Source organism: Hipposideros armiger, unplaced genomic scaffold, assembly GCF_001890085.2.
Source record: "Hipposideros armiger isolate ML-2016 unplaced genomic scaffold, ASM189008v1 scaffold_347, whole genome shotgun sequence".
Lineage (NCBI taxonomy): Eukaryota > Metazoa > Chordata > Mammalia > Chiroptera > Hipposideridae > Hipposideros > Hipposideros armiger.
Genome location: NW_017731697.1, coordinates 68,274 through 93,346, shown reverse-complemented (window position 1 = coordinate 93,346; position 25,073 = coordinate 68,274). Strand labels below are relative to the sequence as shown.

At 40.8% G+C, this 25,073-nt stretch overlaps 1 protein-coding gene and 1 pseudogene across 2 annotated transcripts in view; one reads left to right on the top strand and one right to left on the bottom strand.

Moving 5' to 3' along the window:
• Positions 1–10,253, top strand: part of PRSS38 (serine protease 38) — a 127,828-nt gene extending 117,575 nt beyond the window's left edge. For both annotated transcript variants that reach the window (XM_019661415.1, XM_019661414.1), the window contains exons 4-5: positions 9,147–9,286; positions 9,744–10,253. In XM_019661415.1, the coding sequence (XP_019516960.1) occupies positions 9,147–9,286; positions 9,744–9,998 (395 nt within the window). In that variant the 3' untranslated portion in view covers positions 9,999–10,253. The remainder of the gene's footprint in view (positions 1–9,146; positions 9,287–9,743) is intronic.
• A 4,905-nt stretch (positions 10,254–15,158) lies between these two features.
• Positions 15,159–15,929, bottom strand: LOC109392759 (40S ribosomal protein S6 pseudogene; annotated as a pseudogene).
• Between the last annotated feature and the right edge of the window lie 9,144 nt (positions 15,930–25,073).

Below are 25,073 nucleotides of genomic sequence, written 5' to 3'. Positions count from 1 at the left end.
CAGCCCAGCTCCAGGTTGAGCTGTTGTTCAGCATCTTAGCTGTGGAGGGCAGTGTCACTGGCCCTCATATGTGGGATCCGAACCGGGGTCCTCTGGCATCCCAAGCGAGTTCTTAACCATCGCGCCACTCGGCCGGCCCTACTGCTGTCTCTTAAATATTTTTCTGCCTTTCTTCATTCCCAAAAGACTGATTATATTAACTATTTTACTCTGTACTCTTTAGCAAGTTAAATGTCCAATTTTTAATTTTCTCCCTTAAATTTTTAACATGCACACCTGAACATACTCATTTCCCAAAGGAATAAAGGGACCCTACTCTATATATTTATAAATATAAACACATGTATCTCTTATGTTATGTGTTTTTTTAATATGCTATTGTTTTCCAGCATTTGAATTCCATCTTGTTGTTTTTATACAACCAAGATTAGTCATTTTACAATGATTTTATACAGGACATGCTTATTTGGCTATATGCACATGTTAATCCAATTCCTTTACTCCTCATATTATACTTCTTTCAATTAGGTTTACTTTTTTAATTTCAAAAACTAAGCTACAACTGTTAAACAACCAATAGGTCAAAGGAGAAATCACAAATTAAATTAAAAAATATTTTGAGATGAATGAAAACACATTACCAAAACTTATGGAATTCAGTGAAAATGGTACTCAGAGTGAAATTTATAGTTGTAAATGCCTAGATTTAAAAGAAGAAGAAAAGCCTCAAATAAATAACTTCACTTTCTGACTTAAGGAACTGTAAAGAGAAGAGCAAAGTAAACCCAAAGCTGGCAGGAGGAAGGAAATAATAGATTAGAGCAGAAAGAAATTAAATACAAAATTTTAAAAAAGTAGAGCCAATGAAACAGTGTTAGTTACTTGAAAGGACCAACAGAATCATCAAATCTTTAGCTAGACTAACTACAACAAAATAAAAAGGTACAAATAACTAAAAACTAAAATCAGAAATGAAACAGAACAACAACCTTACAGAAATAAAAAAGCATATAAGAAAATACTACAAATAATTCTGACAACAAATTAGATAATTTACATGAAATGAAAACATTCCCAGACACACTCAAATTGCCAAATTTGACTCAAGAAAATATTAAAATTATGAATAGATTTATAATACATAAAAAGGTTGAGTCAGTATTCAGAAACCTCTCAACCAAGAAAAGTCCAGGACCAGATGGCTTACTACAGAATAATATCAAACACTTAAAGAAAAATTAACAACAATTCTTCTCAAATGCTCCCCAAAATAGGAAAGGAGGAAGCACTTCATAATTCATTGTACAGGACCAACCTTATACTGACACCAAAGTCGAACAAAGAAACCAGAAGAAAAAAAATCACAGACCACTATCCCTCATGAATATAATGCAAAAATCCTGAAGAAAATACAGGAAACTGAATCCAACAGCATACTAAAAGGATTACACACTACAATAAAGTGAGATTTATCCAGGGATAAAATGGAGATTCAACATATACAAATTAATAATATACCACATGAAAGGAATGAAGGGGAAAAAACTCACATGATCATCTCAAATGATGCATAGGAAGTATTTCACAGGATCGAACATCCTCTCATGATTAAAAAAAAAAGAACACTTAGAAAACTAGGAATAGAGAAGTACTTCCTCAACATGATTAAGTGCATCGTGGAAAACCCACAGCTAACATCATACTCAGTGGAGAAAGACTGAAAGATAAGATGCCCAATTTTGCCACTAGTATTGTACCAGACTCTAGACAGACAAATTAGGTAAGAAAAGGAAATAAAAGGCTTCCAGATTGACAATGAAGTAGAACTCTCTCTCTTCACAGATGACAGGATCCTACATATATAAAACCCCAATGAATCATAAAACAAAAACTACAGGGCCGGCCGAGTTGCCCATTGGTTAAGAGTTGGCTTGGGAGCGCCAGTTCTGAGCAGCAGGGACCTGGTTCGGATACCACATGCTGGCCAGTGACGCTGCACCCTCTACAGCTAAGATAGTGAGCAACAGCTTGACCTTGAGCTGGGCTCCTGTGAGTCACCAGCAACGGCGATGGCAATGGCTGCAGTGGGGCCACAGTGGGCTCCACTGAGCTACTGTGAGTGGCTGGCAGCCAGCGTGAGCAGCCGTCCAGTGTCCAACGAGCGACTGCCTCACCAGGGGAAGAACGCAATGATAATACCAACAGGAGCCAGTGAAGCAACGTCCTCCACAATTAGACTGAAGAACAAAAGGACAGCAACTTGTCTGTTTCCCTTCCCCTGATTCCCCAGCGCTGTTCTCCTCCCCCAATTCCCCAATAAAATCTTTAAAGAAAAAAAAAAACTACAGACAATAATGAATTCAGCAAAGTTGCAGAGCACAAGATTAACACACACAAAAATAAGTTGTGTTTCTATACATCTTAATGAACAATTGAGAAAACAATTCCATATAATTCAAAAGAAAAATTACCTATGAATAAATTTATCCAAGGAGGTAAAAAAGACTTGTATACTGAAAACTACAAAACATTGCTGAAAGGAGTTTTAAAAGATGTAAATAAATGTAAAGACAGCTCATTCCTGGATTGGAAGACTTATTGTTAAGGTGCCAACACTACCAAAAGTGATCTACATATTTAATGCAATCTTTACCAAAATTCCAAAGTTTTACAGAAATGAAAAAGCTGATCCTCAAAATCATATGGAATTGGAAGGGGCCCTGAATAGACAAAATAATCTTGAAAAAGAAGACCAAAGTTGTAGTTCTCACACTTCCTCATCTCAAAATTTACTACAAAGCTACAATAATGAAAACAATGTGGCACTGGCATAAGGACAGACATAATAGACCAATGGAATAGAATTGGAAGTCTAGAAATAAACCCATACATCTATGGCCAACTGATTTTTGACAAGGGGGCCAAGTCCATTCACTGGGGAAAGAATAGTTTAACAAATGGTTGGACAACCGTATGCATGTATTCACATGCACAAGAATGAAGTTAACTCCTACCTCACACCATATACAAAAATTTAAATGGATCAACAGCCTAAATATAAGAGTTAAAATCATAAAACTCTTAGCAGAAAACAGAGGGGTAAATCTTCATGATTTTAAATTTGGCAGTGGATTCTTTATGAAATTATACAGCATGGATTCCTTTGTGTCTGTCTTCTTTCCCTCACCCCACTGTTTTTGAGAGTCATCCATGTTGTTCATCTTGCTTTTCTGTCATGTAGTGTTCCAATGTATGAACATAGCAAAATGTCTCCTATCCATATTCCTGTAGGTGGACATCAGCATTGTCTCCAGTATTTAGGTCATATGAATAAGTCTGCAATAAATATTGTGGTACAAGTCTTTTGGTGAACACACATGCTTGTTTATCTTGGGGATATACTTGGAACTAAAACATGTCGGTTATAGGGTGGGGGTAAATTTAGTTTTCTTAGAAACTGCCAATGTTTTATCACTTGACTATGTACTTTATATCCCCACTGGCAGTGTAGGAGACCATTAGTTGCCCCACACCCTGGCCAACGCTTGACAGTGTTAGTCTTTTTCACTTCAGCTATGCTGACCATTGTGTAGTGATAGCTTCTTGACATTTTATGATTTATAGGAATTCATTATATATTCTGGATACACATACTTTGATAGTTATGCAAATATTCTCTGCTAGACTGTGGCTTTTTAAAATTTCTTGATATGTCCTTTAGTTCGAAAAAGTTTTTAATTTTGACAAAGTCCAATTTATCATGTTCTTCCTTATATACATAAGGCCTTTTTTGTTGTGTTTATGAAGATTTGCCTCTTGTAAGGTCATCCACTCGCTCCAACACCATTCATCAAGACCTCCTTTCCCCACTGAATTGTATTAACACCTTTGTCAAACATTGTGTCATGTGGGTCTCCTGTTCTGCCACTGGGGTCTCTGCATTGTTGCAGTAGTGTCGCTGTATAATAAGTCTGGTGGAACTCGTTCTCCACAGCTGTTTCTCTTCTTTAGGATCATCATGGGCATTTGGGGTCCTTTGCATTTCCACACGAATTTTAGAATCAGCTCCCCAGTTTCTACAATAAACCTGCCAAGATTTTGAATGACTCACTGTTTTCCATGGCTCTTGGCACTATTCTCTAAGACATCCTTCTTGACTACTTCTTAAAAGAGCCTTAAAAAATACCGCATTGAGGAACTTTCCAAGCCTCTCCTGGGGGCCTGGAGACCTTTCGACATTTTGAACATCTCGCTACCTTTTAGTCCAGAAGGCAACACTTTACAAGTCTTTAAGTGACTTTCTGAGCTTCCCATGCCACAGCCGCCCCCAGTTCTTTTTGACATCTGCATCTCTAAATTTAGTCGCTGTCTCTCTGGGAAGCTAGGATGCTATGGGACCTCCTTCTTAGGATTTCTAGAGGCCCTTTTGTCTATCAGGGAGTATCTACTAGGGACCATCTTAATTCTTTCAAGGTTTCAACAAAGGCACTGAGAGCCATGCCCCTGACTGAGACCAAGCAGTTTCATTTCCAATCCAGAGGACTCAGCCTCTCTCTCACATGGATCAGCGAACTACAGCACATGGGCTAAGTCCTGCCCACTGCTTTCTGTGTTGCTAGCAAGCTTGCAATGATTTATGCATTTTTAAACAGTTGACAGAAAACCAAAAGAAGATTTCATGAAACATGAAACTTATTTAAACCTCGAAGTTCCACATCCATAAATACAGTTTGGTTTGAACACAAGCACGCCCATCTATGTGCATATTGTCTGGGGCTGCTCTCTTACTCCTGTGGCAGAGTTGAGTAACTGCTATAGAGATGGTTCAGCCTGCACAGCCTGGTTCCTGACTCCCTCTGACTAGCCTCTGCTCGAGAATTGGCAGAGCTCAGAATCGTTCATCTTTTTTGTAGTACTTTATATTCAACCAGAAGCAACCACTTGACTTTCATAATTCTGACTGGAAATTATCTTGCCAAGTTTCTCGAGTTCATTAAGTACATTTTTTACCTTCCAAATTACCACTGGCAACAGTTTTGCCACTTCACAGCACAGGCTTCCATTTTCCCAACCTCCTTCTTTCCATTTTCTTTTCATTTTTCTAGATTATATTTTAGGAAACTTTTTCCATCCAGCAGGTCCCAAAAACAATGCCACATTCTTGTTATTTTTATGGAAACCTCCAGTTTCTAGATACTGATTTCTGTCATTTATCTATTGCCACAATAACACTGCATTACAACAAACTATAAAACCCTGGTGTATATGGTGATATGCCTTCATTGAGCTCACGTGGTTGTGAGCAGCCTGTGATAGACTGAGCTGGAGTGCTAGACCCTTATCCTCACATCTTTCACTCCCCAGCAGCTTGCTGGAGCATGTCCACAGGCAGTGGTGGAGAGACACAATGCTTTCCCAAGCCTCTGCCCACAACACGTCTCCTCAAATCCATCCCACTGACAAAGCATGTCATGTGGCATAACTCAGATATGAGGATTGGGAAAATGCATCACACCTCCTGATGGGAATGACTACAGAGACACGTGGCAAAGGGCTTAGATGCAGGAAACCATAGAGAACTGGATCCATGAATATAGTTCGTGTCCTCTGAATTCGTTTACTATTTAACAGATTATGTAAACACTTAACACAGTATAACTCTTTTCCCCCCTTCAACTCCTTATGCTATTGTTCTCTGTTTTACTTCTGCACATTATATTGCCATTATTGTTGCTTTAAACCTTCAGTCCTTGAAAATAGTTTTCAATAGTCTCATGTTCAACCACATCCAAGAAATGATTGACCCAAAGCCCAAATTCAGGTCACCCTGAAACCAGGACCACTCACCTCCCAGCAAGTTTAATCTTACAACTATCTGCACCCCAGTGTCTGCAGGAGGGGTGTGTGTGGTAGGTGGGGAGATACACATCCACCATCTCTGCAGGCCCGGATCATCCCCACCCTCCAAGGGGCTCTCATTCCAGTGACCCGGCCCTCTCTCCCTCCTCAGACATCAGCATCATTCCACGTGCCTGTTCTTTGTCTCTTTCTTTGGCCCTTAGGGACAAAGTTGGATTCATTCTAATTCTTAGTTCAAAAAATTCTCCGGTTCATGTATGGTTCATCTCTGGTTCATGTATGGTCTTCTTTTCTGTTTGTTTGTAATAATTTGGTGCATTCCCATGTATACAGCTCTTAGGGAGATTGGACAGTGACATTAGCTTGTATTTACTCCGTGGTCCTGTCCCATCCTGACCCTCTGGGTCTCCTCATTTGAGGGAGCTTCTCACCACAATTTTTTTTTCTTTTTTTATTGTGTTAAAATACAAATAACATAAAATTTGCCATCGTAACCATTTTAAATGTCCAGTTCAGTGGTATTAAGTACATTCACATCAGTGTGCAACTGTCACCACCAACAATCATTAAAGTTCTTTTAATCTTGTAAAATCTGAAACACTATACCCATTAAACAATAAATCCCCATTTCCCCCTCCTATCAACACCTGGCAACCACTCACCATTACACTTTCTGTCTCTATGATTATGACTGAGTATCTCATATAAGTGGAATCATTCAGTATTTGTCCTTCTGTGACTGGCTTATTGCACTTAGCACAAGGTCCTCAAGGCTCATCCTTATAGCATATTGCAGAACTTCCTTCTTTGGAAAGCTGAATAATAATTCATTGTATGTGTATTCCCTACTTTGGTAATCCATTTACTGGTCAGTGGACACTTGGTTTACTTCCATCTTTTAGCTATTATGAATAATGCTGCTATGAACATGGGTGTACAAATGTCTCTTCAAGACCCTGCTTTCAAATCTTTGGGGTAGATATCAGGAAAAGGAATTGCTGAGTCAAATGGTAATTCTATTTTTAATTTTTTTGAGGAAACTCCATACTGTTTTCCACAGCGGCTGTACCCTTTTACATTCCCACCAACAGTGCACAAGGATTTCAATTTCTCCACATCCTCGCCAACACTTGTTGTTTTCTGTTTTTTGATAGTAGCCATCCTAATGGGTGTGAGGTGCTATCTTATAGTATTAATTTGCTTCTCCCAAATGATTGGTGATATTGAGCATCTTTTCATGTGCTTATTGGTCATTCATATGTCTTCTTTGAATAAATGGACGAAAGTCCTTTGCCCATTTTTAAATCAAGTTCGTTGTTTCATTGTTGAATTTTAGGAGTTCTTTATATATTTGGGGTATTAATCCCTTATCAGGTGTATGATTTGCAAAGATTTCTTCCAATTCTTTGGGTTGCCTTTTCACTCTAGTAAATAGTGTCTTTTCATATACAACATTTTAAATTGTTCATGAAGTCTAATTTGCCTGTTTTTCTTTTGTTGCCTGTAGTTTTGGTGTCATAATCAAGAAATCATTGCCATGTGCAATGTTATGAAGCTTTTGTCCTTTTAAAATCTATAGAACCTTAATTTGTGGCCTAACATGGTCTAGCCTGGAAAATGCCAAGTGTGCACTTGACATAACGTATATGCTGTAGTTGTTGGGTGAAGTGTTCCGTATATGTCTGTTATATCTAGCTGGTTTATAGTGATGTTCAAGTCCTCTGTATCTTTACTTATCTTCTGTCTGGTTGTTCTTTCTATTATTGAGAGTGGGATATTGAGGTCTCCAACCATTATTGTAGAACTTTCTATTTCTCCCTTCAGTTTGTGGGGTTTTGCTTCATGTCTTTTAATAGTGTGTCATTATGTGAGTAAATGTTTATAATTGTTCTATCTTCTTGCCCTCATGGTAGCAAACCCCTGTGTCTGCAGTAGCAGGTAGACCAGGCAGACACCTGGTTTTACCCATGTAGTTCTTGGACCCAGAGTTTTCAGGGACACCTTGTTTCAGACCTTGTTTCTGCCCTTCCTGCAGAGTAATGCACCTGTGCCAGGCCGTGGGGGCAGGAGTATACGGTGCCCCTCCCACCACCACCACCACCACCACCACCACTGATGGAAGGCTTCTACTCCATGCAAGAAGGGAAGCAGGCTGTTTTCTGGGTCTCCAATGGCAGCTGGCCATCTCCTGAACACCAGCACTGAGGGGCCTTCTCTCTGGTCACTGCCCTGTCCCCAGTATTCCTCATAAGCTCCCAGTGGAGACCCGAGGAAAGACCTACCCATGAGTGCCAACCTCTCTCTTCTGGTTTCCTATTATCCTGAGCTGACATGCTGCCAGCATTGAAAAACTAATTGAAATTACAGTTGACTTCTTCCCACCCACCTCTGTGTTGTACCTCTTCCTTTGTGCCCTGTCAAAGGTGAGACAGCTTGTGCCAGGCTCATCACTGTGGTCCTCTGTCTGCCTGGTTTTGTGTGGCCTCAGTGTCCATATGAGCATGACAGGGATATTTCCCCTCATCTCTATGCTGTCTTCCCCAATGTCCTTGGTATCCCATAAGACTCCACTGTTGACTGGTTGGAACTCAGCCTCTCAGCCCCATATGAGCTCTGGGCACTGTGAAGTCCAACCTGGCCACTCTCTGCCCTCTCTGTAGAATTGTACCTTCTGCAGACCTGGCTCAGGGTCCAGCAGCAGACTGTGGGTACCCAGTCCCCTGTGTGCCCTCTGGGGCTCTTTCTCTCTGGAGAACCCTCCTCTTCCCCTCAAGGTACATATGCATCAGCTCCAAAACGAATTCCCCAAATACAGCCCCCCTTCAGCCCTGGTCAGAAGGTCTTCAGCCTGTAAGAATGGCTCCTTCCGGTCAGGCTGGGGTAGAGCCATGGGACCCACTCACACATTGGTCAGGAAAAATCAAGGTTTCTGGGACCAATTACTATATCCCATGGCACAGAGAGGACACAGGAGTGACACCCGCAAAACTCGGAGGTTCCTTGCTTGTACACACGTTGTCAGCCCCACAGTCACACAGGCATTGAGCTGTTGGAGCTGTTTGCACTCAAGCTGCAGCAGTGGGAAGGAAATGGGCTCAACTGGGTCCTGGCTCTTCTGTATCTCTTAGAAAGTTTCATGTGTTTATAGTCACACTTCACTGGCCAAAGCCTGACTCCCAGTGCAGAGAGTGGGGCCACCAGAGGGCAGGAGCAAAAGAAGCCTCTGGATGTGTTCTGGGGACAGGCTTGGGAGGACCTCGCACAGAGCTTGCACTTCTTTCTGACAGGTGCCTCAAACCACCTGCAGGAGGCGCAGCTACCTCTGATCCCGTTGCGTCTATGCCAGCTGCTGTATGGACACACATCGTACCTTCTGCCAGACATGATGTGTGCCGGGGACCTCAGGAATGGGAAGACTCCATGTGAGGTGTGTCCCACCACGGGGACGGTGGACCAAGTCTGTGGCTTTCATGTGTTCAACTGCTTTGAGCCACCAGGGGCACTTCTGAGTGGGTGGGTGGTCCCACAAGGCCTGGCCCCTGAGGGGGTTGGGAGCACATCACCATAGGCTGGGCAGGAGACCTCAGGGTAGCTTATGTGCAGATAGGACACAGGCCTCAGTCAGTGCCCAGTGCCACGTGGACCCCAGAGCTGGCTGGGGCAGCCCAAGGCTCTGTGCCTGCTTGGAGGCTGTGCCTGCTGACTGTCGCCCTGTGGCACATTCCCTGCTTTCCTGAAGCAGGGCCTGGCACTAGCAAAGTGGAACTGCGGAGTGAAGTGGCTCTGGGCCCAGCCCTGCAGGGTGGGTGCTGGGCCACCCTTGTGCAGGAGGCAGTAGTGGGCCCCAGTCTCCTGGTTCACAGGCAATTCCTCTTTTCTTCCAGGGTGACTCTGGGGGCCCACTCGTTTGTGAATTCAACCGCGTCTGGGTGCAAATTGGAATAGTGAGCTGGGGCCGTGGTTGTGCGTTCCCTATGTATCCTGCAGTTTATGCCCGAGTCTCCTATTTCTCAACATGGATCCGTCATCACATAGAACACACACCCCCACCTCCTCAACCACTGCCTGCCCTCTCCTCCTCTTTGGGAGCCGCTGTCAGTGTCCTAGTGACCATGCTGGCTGTCCTGCCAATGCTGTGAAGGCAAGGCCCCCACCCCCAGCTTCCTTATACTGCATGCCTCTGTCCCTGCCCAGCTCAGCCCCTCAGGTCTCTGGGCACCTGAGTGAGGTGAGGGCCACCAGCTGGGCCAATGCAGGATCAGGAAGGGGCTGAGCCAGGGCCACACCCAGGGAGGCAAAGCCAGTCTCACCACAGAAGGGCAGGGTGCCTGGGGAGAGCGGGTGTCCTGGCTGAGTGCTCTGGCACCTGAGATTGGTTAAGATATTAAAATTTTACAAACCGAGCATCCTGGAAGTCCTGAGTCCATCTTTCCACCTGGAATGCAGGCTCCCTCATGCACACAGAGTGGCCTTGTCAAGATGACAGACAGCAGGATGAGAGGAGAAGTTCAAACGTAACATTTCTAGAAAGGACGACCACACAAACACATGTCTGGGTCTAGATTTCAGGCCTGAGGGAAAGGTGCTGTTTTAAATACTTAGAATTATCGATATCACAGAGTTATTAAGTACTTAAAACTCCAATTCAGAAATTGGAAACATAAATTGAAAGTAGAAACATGGAAGGAACTAAAGAAAAAAAAGCAGAAATCAATGAGCCAAACACCAGAAAAACACTCAAACTAACATTTTAAAAATCTGGCTTGGAAAAAAGAAATCACTAACTTAATCAAGATATAAAATGATACCCAAAATACACAAAACAAGAAATAACAAGGGGGAAATACCCATTTAACATAGAAAACTTAAGAAATCATAAGAAATATTATAACCGTATATAAATAAGCTTAGATGAAAAGTACCACATTTTAGGGAAAACATAATTTACCAAAACTAAAAAACCCCAGTAGCGATAGATCAAATTCCATGGAAGAAATGGAAAAATTTAAGAACTTCCCCCCTCCCAGTAAAAGCCTTGGCTGAGATGGTTTCCTTGGGAACCACACCAAACCTTCCACTACAGGGTTATCCCAGTGCTGCCCACACTGTTCCAGACATGAACAGGGGAGGACAGTGTCCCAATGCTCCCTAGCAGCACATGTATATGAGGACATAAATCTAATCTCACAGAAAGAGAAGATTGTGATAATCCAACTTATGAATTCAAAAACCCTAATGAGCTTGATCACTGCACTGTAGACCTGAAGCTGATGTTGTATAATATTGTATGCCAGCTATAAGTGAATATATATATATATATATATATATATATATATATATATATATAGTCACGGGACGTGGAGTATACTGTGGGAGTGGAGTCAAGGGAATTGTAATAGATATGTATGATATTGGGAGAGAACATGGGGCGGCAGTTGGGGGAGGGGAGTTGTCACTTTGAGGGGTAAAAAGTACAACTATTGCACAAGAAAAAAAAAACCTAATGAGAGATTAGCAAATAGAATCCAACTAATTTTTTTTAAATAGTACCTTGTAATCAAGTAGGATTCGTTCTGGTAATGCAAGGATTATTAAATATTAGGAAACCCATAGATATAATTCACCATATCTTTGCTTTGCTAAGGAGAATAATATTAATGAAAAGTCTTTTAACAATTTCAACACCCATTTCCAATTTTTAAAAAAGATAGGAGTCAATGGGTAATAAGATATACATAATACCTTATTCTAAAAGCTAGCGTTTCTTAGTGGGTAACACTGAGTGCATTTCTGCTAAAGTTCTGGTCACTGGAAGGCTGCCCCTTTATGTCCTGCTCCTTTCCACAGAAGATTAGCTATCACAGCCACACAAGAGAATGATCCAGGGAAGTGGACAGGAGCCATTCAAACTCTCTCCTGTTGTAAAAAACATTTGGAGCTTATCCAGAACCCACAAGAGAAAAATGTGGAACTACCACAAACAGTAAGAAAATTCAGTACAGTCACTAGATAAAACATAACAAAATCAGTCTATATTCCAGTTAGAAGATATATAATGGAAGAGAAGACACCAATTATAACAGCAACAAAAAAGATAAGATACCCATGGCCTTAACAAGAAATGTAAAAATCGATATGAGGAAATCTTTAAAATACTCATGGAAGAAAAGATTTCAATAAATGATAAGAAAGCTTATATTCTCAAACAGATCGAGTCAAAATGTGTGGTTGTTGTTTTTTTTTCTGGATCTAGATAAATTGATTTCAAAGTTTATATCAAAACACAAGTGAGAAAACCCAGGAATAAAACTAAATATGAAGGCCAGTAATGTGGTGGGAACGAATCCAGCAGATATTCAAAAATCCCATAAAGGTTCTGCTATTACAACAGGCCATACAGACTTGACAATTCATGTTTGTGCAGACACACCAGTAGATAAAGCACTCAGAATTGGGCCCAAGTACATGTGGGAAATCTGTGTATGATAAATGTGTCAATTTAAATCAGAAAGAAGTGCAATTCGGCATGGTCTAATAGAATTGATCCAGAACCAGTATTCATTCTGAGCAAGCAACATTATCATGGGAATTTAGGAATGATTGAACACTAGAATTCCTTCAGTGGTGATTCCATCTAGTGAGACAAAGGGCTGCTGGAAGCTCAGGCATCCTCTTAAAGGGCCTGCAAACAGACTCACTCCCTCACAAACACCCTAAGCTCCAACTAAGGACAGCAGCTCAAACTGCACTAGAGACATATGGGAAGAAATTTAATTGTGTGGCTTCAGGACAAAGACTAAAAGTATATTGTTCTGTATTTAGCCTTCCTCCCACACAGCCTGTAGGCACAAGCAGGTACAAAATCTGAATCTGCATTAATCTGGTGAACACTGCTTGCCCCACCCTGGTGACTCTCTGAAACCTCATCCCACTTACCTATCAAACCACCCAAGGCTCTTTCAGTGGTTGTGCCTCATGGGCAGCCAGTCTCTGCCTGAGCTACAGACTTTATTAAAATTCTCCAAGCTCTGTAAGCCCCAGGCATGTGGCTGCTGGCCTCTATGTGCCCTATGTCTCTTGCTGAGTGGTGCTAGGCCTAGCACTGGTGAGAGCTGGCCTTGGTTCACAAAGTACTCTTTCCCATGTGCCTCTGGTCCCAGCACAAGCAGCTACCAACTGTAGATCATTTTGTACCTCTTACCAGGTGGCCTCAGGTCAGGCAAAGGCAGCACCTTGGCATGCTCCAGAGCCCTCCCTAAAAGGCCCCAGAACAAACACACCCAGTGGCTGGCTTGAGACCACAATAGAGAACCACCCAATTAACTCCACAAATGGCACACCCAAAAGGTGGTCTCAGTAGGCACCAGTGCCCTGCTGGGGCAAATCCTGGTCCATGGGGTCAGCTCCCACAGAGCAGCTCATCACTGTGGCTGTGGCCAATTTGCACAACCAGTCAGCCTAAGGATCGTCCATACCCACTGACATGTCAACAGCAATTAAGGCTCAACTACAACAGGAGAGCACACACAACCCATGCATGCAAGGGACACTCCTGGAGCACTTGGCTCAGGCAACAAATAAGACTACTGGGCCCCACAGGATGGCTACTACATAAGGACATTCTGCCAAGACAGGGAGACATAGCAGTTCTACCCAATACACAGAAACAAATGCAGAGAGACAGCCAAAATGAGGAGACAAAGACACATGACTCAAATGAAAGAACAGGAGAAAACTGCAGAAAAAGACCTAAACAAAATGGGGTCAAGCAATCTTCCAGGTACAGAGTTCAAAACACTGGTTATAAGGATGCTCAATGAACTTATGGGAACAGATAATCTCAGTGAGAACATCAACCAAGAGAGAGTAAATGTAAAATAGGACACAGAAACCAAAAAGAGAGCAAGTCAGAAATAAAGAATACAATAACTAAAATGAAGAATACACTAGAAGAGATCAACAGCAGAATAGATTAAGCAGAGTATTGATTCAGCAATTTGGATGACAAGGTAGCAGAAAACATCCAATCTGAACAGCAAACAAATAATAGAATCTTTAAAATGAGAATACTGTAAGGGACATTTGCAACAATATCAAGTGTACCAATTTTCACATAATAAGGGTATCAGAAGAAGAGAGAGAGCAAGGGATTGAAAACCTACTTGAAGAAATAATGACTGAAAATTTCCCTAACCTGGCGAAGCCAATAGACATATGAGTCCAGGAAGCACAGAGAGTCCCAAACAAGATGAACACAAAGAGTCCCACACCAAGACACGTCATAAATAAAATTTAAAATGCTAAAGACCAAAGAGAGAATCTTAAAAGCAGCAAGAGAAAATCAGTTAGTTATGTACTGATTGGGAGTTATAACACTCCCATAAGACTGTCAGCTGATTTTCAACAGAAACTTTGCAGGCCAGAAGAGATTGGCCAAAACTATTCAAAGCAATGGAAACCAAGGACCTACAACCAACATTAATCTACCCAGCAAGGCTTTCATTAAGAATCAAAGGAACAATAAAGATCTTCTCAGACAAGAAAAACCTAAAGAAGTTCATCATCACTAAGCCAGTATTACAAAAAAAGGTTAAAGAGATTTCTTTAAAAAAAGAAGAAAGAAAAAATATGAATGATAACATGGCAACAATTACATACCTATCAATAATCACTTTAATGTAAATGGATTAAATGCTCCAATCAAAAGACATAGGCTGGCTGAATGGATAAGAAAACAAGACCTTTATATATGCTGCTTACAAGAGACCCACTTCAGATCAAAAGACCAACACAGACAGAAAGTAAAGGGATTGAAAAAGATATTTCACACAAATTGAAACAAAACAAAACTGGCATAGCAATATTTATATCAGACAAAATAGACCTTAAAATAAAGGCTATAACAAGAGGCAAAGGACATTTCATAATGATAAAGGAATTGATCCAAAAAGAGGATATAACCCTTGTAAACATTTGCACACACAACATAGGAGCACCTAAATATATAAAGTGAATATGGGTGGACATAGAGATTGACAGTACTACGGTAATTGTAGGGAACTTAATACCCATTGACATCAATGGATAGATCATCCAGGCAGAAAATCAACAAGGAAACAGCCCCCTTACATGATACATTATATTACATGGATTTACTTGTTATTTTTAGAGCATTTCACACCCAAACAGCAGAATATACATTCTTTTCAAGCACACATGGAACATTTTCCAAAACAGGCCACATGTTAGGCCACAAAACATGTTTCAATAAATTTTTTTTTTATGTCTGATCTTAAATTTATTTGTTACTCTTAGAAAGTCTCATTTTTTACTGGACTCAGACTTAGAGGTAGAAGCTCTCAGAGAGGACAGCCTGCATCTCTTGGCAATCTGTTCCTGGCGTTTTTCTTTGGCCTCCTTCATTCTCTTAGCCAAATGTTTAGCATATTCTGCAGCCTCTTCCTTATTCTTTTTACTACGCTGTTTCTTCAGAGCAATACGCCGACATTTGTGTTGTAGGACGCGTGGAGTGACAAGACGCTGAATCTTGGGTGGTTTGGTCCTAGGTTTCTTACCTTCTTTGTTTAGGGACTTTCTCACAACATACTGGTGGACATCATCTTCTTTAGAGAGATTGAAAAGTTTGCGGATTCTGCTAGCTCTTTTGGGCCCCAGGCGACGAGGCACAGTAGTATCAGTGAGACCAGGAATATCTTTTTCCCCTTTTTCTACAATGACCAAGTTGAGAACACTCAGATTGGCATCCACAATGCAACCCCGAACAGATTTGTGCTTTCTGTCTCCAGTCCTCCTTGGTCTATAACAGGAATGCCCCTTACTCAGGAACAGGCGGACACAGCCATGGGTCAAGACACCCTGCTTCATGGGGAAACCTTGTTTGTCATTTCCACCACTGATTCGAACCACATAACCCTTCCACTCTTCACCCAGAGCATCAGCAGTAACTTCTGTGGCCATACGCTTCTCATAAAACATACGAAGTTTGCGTTCATCGTCCACTTCAATGAGTTCTGGCAGCCAGTGGCTGGGAAAGAGATGTTCAGCTTCATCTTGAAGCAGCTAAGGGCCTCTGAGGTGCCACAAAAAAGAGATTGTTTCAATAAATTTAAGAAGACTGAAATAATATCAAACATCTTTTCTGACCACAATGGTATGAAGCTAGAAATCAATTACAAGAAACAACCTGATCAACACTCAAACACATGGAGGCTAAATAATATGCAATGAATGGGTTAACAGCAGGATCAAGGAAGAAATACAAAAATACCTTGATACAAATGAAAATGAAAACACAATGACTCCAAATCTATGGGACACAGCCAAAGCAGTTCTAACAAGAAAATTCACAGCAATACAGGCCTACTGCAAGAAACAAGAAAAACTTGCAAATTAAACAATCTAACTTTATTTTCTAAATGAACTAGAAAAAGAACAACAAACAAAGCCTAAAGTGAAATAACAGAGGTCAGAGCAGAAATAAATGAAATAGAGTCTTTAAAAAAAATACAAAAGATCAATGAAACCAAGACCTGGTTCTTTGAAAAGATACACAAAATTGATAAACCTTGAATCAGACTCATCAAGAAAAAAAGAGAGGACTCAAATAAATAAAGAAAGAAATGAAAGAGAAGTGACAACCAACACTACAGAAATACAAAGGATTATAAGAAAATACTACAAAACAACTATAGCCAACAAATTGGACAAAATGCAAGAAATGGATAAATTCCTAGAAACATACACTCTTCCAAGACTTAGTCAAGAAGAAACAGAAAATATAACGGACTGATAACTACTAACAAAAATTGAATCAGTAATCAAAAAACTCCCCATAAACAAAAGTCCTGGACCAGATGGCTTTATGAGTGAATTTTACCAAACATTCAAAGATGAATTACCACCTTTCTTTCTCAAACTATTCCAAACAATTCAAGAGGAGGGACATCTCCTCTTATGAGGCCACCCTTACCCTGATTCAAAAACCACACAAAGACATAAAGAAAGAAAGAAAGAAAGAAAGAAAGAAAGAAAGAAAGAAAGAAAGAAAGAAAGAAAGAAGAAAGAAAGAAAAAGGAAGGAAGGAAGGAATGAAGGAAGGAAGGAAGGGAGAAAGAAAGAAAGACAGACAGAAAGAAAAATTATAGGCCAATATCCCTGATGAACATAGATGCAAAAATCCTCTACAAAATATTAGCAAACCAAATTCAGCAATACATTAAAAAGATCATACACCACAGTCAAATGGGATTTATTCCTGGGATGCAAGGTTGGTTCAATATCCCCAGATCAATTAACGTGAGATATACCACATAAACAAAATGAAAGTTAAAAATCATATGATCATATCCATAGGTGCAGAAAAGCATTTGGCAAAGTGCAGCCAGCATTCATTTATGATAAAAGTTCTCAGCAAAGTGGGAATAGAGGGAACATACCTTAACATAGTAAGGGCCTTATATGCAGATCCACAGCTACTATGATACTCAAAAAGGAAAAGCTAAAAGTGTTTTCCTTAAGATTAGGAACAAGATAAGGATGTCCACTTTCAACATTTTTATTCAACATAGTACTGGAAGACCTAGCTACAACAATCAGGCAAGAAAAAGAAATAAAAGGCATCCAAATTGGGAAGGAAGAAGGAAAATAGTCATTATTTGTAGATGACATAATTCTATATATAGAGAGAGAACCATAAAGATTCCACCAAAAAACTATTAGAACTGACAAATGAATTCAGTGACGTCACAGGATAGAAATTAATATTCAGAAATCGATTTCATTTTTATATACTAATAATGAACTATAAGAATGAGAAATTAAGAAAACAATTCCATTTATAATTGCATCAAAAACCAAAATACCTAGGAACAAATTTAACCAAGGAAGTAAGAGACCTGTACTTGGAAAATTATAAGACATTGAAGAAAGAAACTGAAGAAGATACAAATAAATAGAAGCATATATTGTGCTCATGAATATGTAAAAATGTCCATACTACCCAAAGCAAATTATAGATTCAATAAAATCCTTATCAAAATACCAATGGCATTTTCCACAGAACTAGAACAAATAATCATAAAATTTATATGGAACCATAAAAGACCCTGAATAGCCACAACTTTGAGAAAGAAAACCAAAGTTGGAGGTATCATCTTATTGATATCAAACTATACTACAAGGCCATAATAATCAAAACAGCACAAAAACTGGCACACAGAGCAATAGAACAAAATAGTCAGCCCAGCAATAAATCCATGTCTATATGGTCAATTAATCTATGACACACAGGGCAAGAATATACAGTGTTACCCCAGTCTCTTAAACACAGTCTCTTTAATAAATGGTGTTGGGGAAACAGGACTGATATATGAAAAAAAAAATGAAAATAGACCACTTTCTTACTAGACCATATGCAAAAATAAACTGAAAATGGATTAAAGACTTAAATGTAAGACCCAAAATCATAAAACTCCTAGGAGAAAATGTAGGCAGTAAACTCTTGGCCATTGCTCTTAGTAATATTTTTTTGGATATGTCTCCTTGGGCAAGAGAAACTAAAGAAGAAATAAACAACTATGACTACATCAAACTAAAAAGTTTTTGCACAGCAAAGGAAACTATCAACAAAAGGAAAAGACAACCTACTGAATAGGAGAAGCTATTTCCCAGCAGTATATCTGATAAGGCATTAATATCCAAAATATATAAGGAATTCATACAACTTAACACCAAAAAAACTAACCATCTGATTTAAAAATGGGCAGAAGACCTGAACAGACATTTCTACAAAAAGGGCATACAGATGGCCAGTAGACACATGAAATGATGGCCAATATCACTGATCAGGGAAATACGAAAACCACAATGAGATATCACCTCACACCTGTCAGAACAACTATCATCAATAAATCAATAAATAACAAATGCTGGTGAGGATGTGGAGAAAAGGGAACCCTCGTGCATTGTTGGTGGAATTGTAAATTGGTGCAGCCACTATGGAAAACAGTATGAAGGTTCCTCAAAACATTAAAAATTGGGGCCAGCCGAGTGACGCGTTGCTTAGGAGTTGGCTTGAGATGCCAGGTCTGAGCATCAGGGCCCCAGTTCTGATCCCACATAAGGGCCAGTGACGCTGCGCCCTCTACAGTTAAGATGGTGAACAACAGCTCGACCTGGACCTGGGCTGGCCTGAGTCATCGGCGACAGCGTCGGCTGCAGTGGGGTTGGCCGGCAGCGGGCGTGAGCTTTCCTGATCTGCCGTGGCTGCCGTGAGCGGCCGTCCAATGACTGGCTAGCAACTGCCTCACCCAGGAAGAGCGCAATGATAATACCAACATGGGCCAGTGAAGCAACATCCTCCACAACTAGACTGAGGAACAAAAGGACAGCAACTTGTCTGTTCTCCTCCCCCAATTCCCCAATAATAAATAAATAAATAAACTTTAAAAAATTAAAACTAGAACTACTTTATGACCCAGCCATTCCACTTCTGAGTATTTATCCAAAGAAATCCAAAACACTAATTTGAAAAGACATATGCACCCCTATGTTCACTGCAGCATTATTACAATAGCCAAGATACAAGAGCGACTTAAGTGCTTACCAATAGACGATTGGATAAATAAAACATGGTACATATATACAATGGAATGTTATTGGGCCATAAAAAAGAATGAAAGTTTAAGATTTGCGACAACATGGATGGACCTGGAGGGTGTTATGTTAAGTGAAATAAGCCAGACAGAGAAAGATAAATACCATATGATTTCATTTATATTTGGAATCTAAAGAACAAAATAAATGAACAAACAAAACAGAAACAAACTCATCACTACAGAAAACAAACTGATGGTTGCCAGAGGCGAGGGCATTTGGAAAGCTGGATGGAAAAGGTGAAGGTATTAAGAAGTACTAACTGTCAGTTACAAAATAGTCGTGGGGATATAAAGTACAGCATAGAGAATATAGTCAGTAATATTTTAGTAACTATGTATAGTGCCAGGTAGGTACTGGACATATCTGGGGGATCACTTTATAAATTATATGAATGTTTAACCACTATGCCACACACTTGACACTAATATAATATTGAATGTCAACTATAATTTTTTAATTAAGATTAAAATTAAAAAATAAAAAGTGAAAAAGAATAACATAATACATAATGAGAGCTGAAGCATATACTGTTCATATAAATTTAAAATGAAGGTATGCAGGCTCAGTGGCTGGTTGTTTCTGTAAGAGGTAAGCGTGCAGTTTCCAGATGACCAGCATTTCCATTCCTGGGTGCACACCCAAGACAAATGAAACAGCTGTGCAAACAAATGTTTGTACAAAATGTTCACAGCAGCATTGAATAATAGCCAAAATGGTGGAAACAACCCAAATGTTCATCAGCTGATGAATGGATAAAATGTGGTCCATTTATACAACAGAATATCATACAGCCATAAAAAGGAATGAAATTCTGACACACTGCAACGTGGATAAACTTTGAAAACATGCTAAGTGAAAGAAGCCAGTCACAAAAGGACACATATTGTGTGATCCCATTTGTGTGAAATGTCAACAAGAGGTAAATCCAGAGAGACAGAAAGCAAGTTAGTGGTTGCCAGGTTTGGGAGAGGGGAGGGTGGGGTATGACTGTTAAGGGGGGACGGACTTTCCTTTCAGGACAATGAAAAGGTTTAGAATTAGAGGGTGCACAATATTGCAAGTGTACTTAATGCCCCTAAATTATCTGCTTTAAAATAGTTAATTCTGTTTGTGAATCTCATCTAACTAATAATAAATGCAGACACACAGAACAGTAATACACACGTTACAAGAACACATTCCAATAAAAACGCATCTTGAAAATATGTAAATGATTGCCTCAGGTGGAACGGGGATGGGATCAGTGTAACAATAACTGGGCATAAAGAAATGGTAGGTGAGTAACTGAAAAGAAGTGAGACTCGCCCAGACCAGCAGGATGGAGGTCACAAGAAAAAAGGAATGAATGCCAGCCCCTTGTCCTTCTGAGTGGCTGGCCCTGGCGGGCTGGGCAGGGGAGATACCCAGAGCTGGGGGCACATGGGAGGTGGTGGGGCTGCAACCAACACAGGCTTCTTCTTCAGCCCCTGAGGCACTTTGCAAAGGCACCAGAGGTCCTCTGATGTGGGGCGCATGGTCCTGCCTCTGGGCACCCTTAGTAAGTTTTCCTTGAATGTCAGCTTCTTCTGTCTTCCAGGTTCCCCTCACAGGCAGGCAGTGGGAGTCTGATGACCTTAGTTATGTGGAGACTGCTCAAGACCAGTGCCCAGGGCAGTTCTAGTCACACCTGACTGGATTTCAGGGGAGCCCTCCTCAGGCCAGCTTTGTCACCTCCGCATCAGACACCACTAGAAATGTGCTTTGCCCCTCAAGATTTTCATCCTGTCTGATGTTTCAGAACTTAGTGACTCTCCTCATGGGAAACAGGCTTTCTCTTTGCAGCTGCTGCAGTCTGTGCCCCAACCTGGCAAGCTGCCAGGGTTCTCCCCAACCTCGGGTACCAGACTATGTCCCCACCTGGCTGAGCTGCCTCAGGCAACTGGCAGGGAAAGGCTTCCTGCTCCAGGGCTCTCCCCAGGGCCACACCCGCTTCCCTGGCCTGGGTCTCCTGGCACCACAGGACTGTCTTCCCAGCGTCTCAGCCTGGCCTCTGACTTGGCTGCCTTCACAGCTGCAGTACTCAGTCGGCCCAGAGTCACTCAGGCCCCCACATCCACCCAGACCCCTGCTGACCTGTCACCACTAGGGGCAGGGACTGCGGAGCCATCTCAGTGGTTGTGGGGGTCACTTTGAGCCCCAGGGTGGGCAGGCACTCTATAGAGTGTGGTTTTCTCCCTCACCTCCTGTGAGCCAAGACGCTTTGGTCACACCCTTATCCTGCTCCTGAGTGGGCTCTCTCCTGACCATCCCTCAGTGGGCTGTGGATTCAACTTTCGATCACTGGGCCTGACAAGGCCACTAAAGATCCACAGTCCCTCAACAGCTGCCTCTGAAGGCCCCGCCTCACTGCTTATTGCTGGAGAGAGAAATGCAATGACTCTGCATATTGACTTCTAGTCCACTGAACCGAATTAACTCTCCAATTGTTCTTCTGGGTTTCCAGTCCAGGTCATCAGTCCCCTGAAAATGAAGGGGCTCTGAGGCCAGCACTGAGGCAAGACCACTTGATTGGCACAGCCTGGGAGTCCACACACAAAAGTTTGAAAAAGATGTGCCTGCAACCCCAAGTCAACTGGGAAATAGGGTGAAAGAAGGTAAATCTAATAGCAGAGCTTAGATCCAAAGAAATGGAAAAGATGGAAAAGTCCTTAAAAAGACTTCAACTTGCATGTTTAATATATTCAGAGAGATAGAGGATGGACTAGCACCCAGGGTATGAGGACAAGATGTACTGAAATAAACATAGATAGCTAAAAATGTTAATTTTGGAAATTAAAAACATATAATTACTGAAATTTAAAAATCAATAGTGTCAACCAAGAATTCTACATCAGTAAAATGGCCCTTCAAAATGAACGGGGACTTTCCCAAGTCAGTCAAGCTGAGGGAGTGTGTTGCTAGCAGACTGGCCTGTGAGACATGTTAAGGGCGTCCCAGGCTGGAGTGAAGGACACTGGACAGCAGCTGAAAGCTGGTTGAGAGAAAGAGCACTGGTCATGGTGACCACATAGGTAACTGTAAAGGCTGGTCTTACTGTTTTTTGTTTGTTTGAGTCTCATTATTTTCCTATATGATTTAAAAGACAAATGGATAAAACAATTATAAATCTGTGATAACGGGTATATATATAAAGATATAATTTGTAAGAATGTTCTAAATGCCACTGAATTTACACTTCAAAATGGTTAATGATTAACTTGATGTTATGTGAATTTTAACTCAATAAAAATAAATAAAATCAATAGAAGGACTTCCTTGGGTCAGGCTCCCAGAAGTAGACCCTGAGATGAGGATTGTTGTACAAGCAGTTTATTAAGGAAATATTCCCAGGAGAATCCATGCAGGCAATGTGGGGATCCAGACAGAGGAGGAAGACCTGGGACAGGCAGTGTTCACTGGGAGGTGGCCTCGGCCTGGCCCTGTGCACGGACCATGAGTGTCATTCTAGAAGGCTGTCCTGACCTGAGACAAGGCATCTGGTTTTCAAACACTGACACCCAAACTTCATGGCTGTGGTCCACTCTGGGGGACACAAACTTCCAGGAACACACAGGCCCTGAATCTGGTGCAGGAAGAGCTTCAGAATTTCAGAAGCTCTCCACATCCTCCCACAGAAGTGGTGCCCTGAGACCCAGATGACCTGCTCACAGAGGAGAAGCCCACCTTCCAGAGAATCCCTCCATTGTATGAGAAGCCAGAACAGTGCAGAGAAAATATAACACTACCGTGTGAGAGAGAATAAACGGCTGCAGGAGGAGAGAAAATGAAGCATTCTACCAACACCTACTGGAAAGCAAAAGAAAGACCTCTTCATATCAACCTGCTATAGAACCCACTCCTGTAGATGCCCATTAATTGCCATGAGTACCCAAGGTAACAAGGCAGCTCAAAAAGAAAATGAAAAGTCTCCAGAAAATGAATTTAAAGACACGGAAATATGTGACTTAAATGACAGAGAATTCAAGATTGCAGTTCTGTAAAAACTCAATGAGATGCAAGAAAACACAGACAGGCAGTTTAAAGAAACACAATCAAAGAGCAAAATGAACATTTTACCAAAGAGATTGAAAATTTAAAAAAGAACCAAATGGAATTTCTGGAGATTAAGAACTCAGTAAAAGAAATGAAGAATGAAATAGCCAGCTTAGGTAACAGAGCTGACCAAATGGAGGAAAGAATCAGTGACATCGAAGATAGAAATCTGGAAATGACACAGATGGAAGAAGAGAGAGACATGAGAGTTAAAAGAAATGAAAGAACTCTACAAGAACTTTCTGACTCTATCAGAAAGAGCAAGATAAGAATAATGGGCATACCAGAAGGAGAAGAAAGGAAGAAGGGAACAGAAAGTATATTCAAACAAATAGTCAATGAGAACTTCCCAAACCTGTGGAAAGAACTGGATTCTCAAATCCAAGAAGCAAATAGAATACCTAATTATCTCAATCACAACAGGCTTACTCAAAGGCACATTGTATTAAAGCTGTCAAAAATTAACAACAAAGAGAATCCTCAGCAGGCAGGGAAAAGAAGACTGTAACCTACAAAGGAAAGCCCATTAGATTATCATCAGATTTTTCAGCAGAAACTCTACAAGCCAGGAAGGAGTGGAATCAAATATTCAAACTATTGAAAGAGAGAATTTATGAGCCAAGAATAATATATCCAGCAAAGATATCCTTTAGATGTGAAAGAGGAATAAAGACCTTTCCAGACATACAGAAGCTGAGCGAATTTTCTAACACACAACCTGCACTACAAGAAATACTGAAGGAGGCTATTCGACCTGAAACAAAAAAGCAAAAGAATACAAAACCATGAGTAAGATGTATAACAGACAGACAGAAGCGGGAAATGGCAACCCCCACACCAAATAAGACACTATACCCTCAAACATGACATACAGGGTAGAGAAGAAAAAAAAGACATTTAAAAAATAAAAGAGGAAAAAGACAACTTGCTACTGCAGTGCAGAAATCAACTCACAGCATAAATAGGGATAATTTGTGACAACAAAAACATAAAAGGGGAGAGACTAAAGGTCTGAACTGGCACAATGGAATGAATAAAGGAAGCATGCTAAAGAAAATGGAATACTCTAAATATGAAACCTTTCTTTACATAAACTTAATGGTAAACACACACACACACACACACACACACAATCCAGAACTGAAATAAATAACATAAGAAAAGAAGAAACAGAGGGAAAGATCATAGAATACCACCACACTGAAATAATAGACAGCAACAAAAAGGCAAAGAAACAATGGAGACACAGTCCTACCCGAAAACAATATAGAATGATAGGAAATCCTCATATATCAATAATCTTCCTAAATGTAAATGGACTGAACTCACCAATAAAAAGGCACAGAGTAGCAGATTGAATTAAAAAACTAAACCCAACCATATGCTGCCCCCAAGAGAAACATCTCAGCTACAAGGACAAATACAGACTCAAAGTGAAAGGGTGGAAATTGACACTCCAAGTAAAT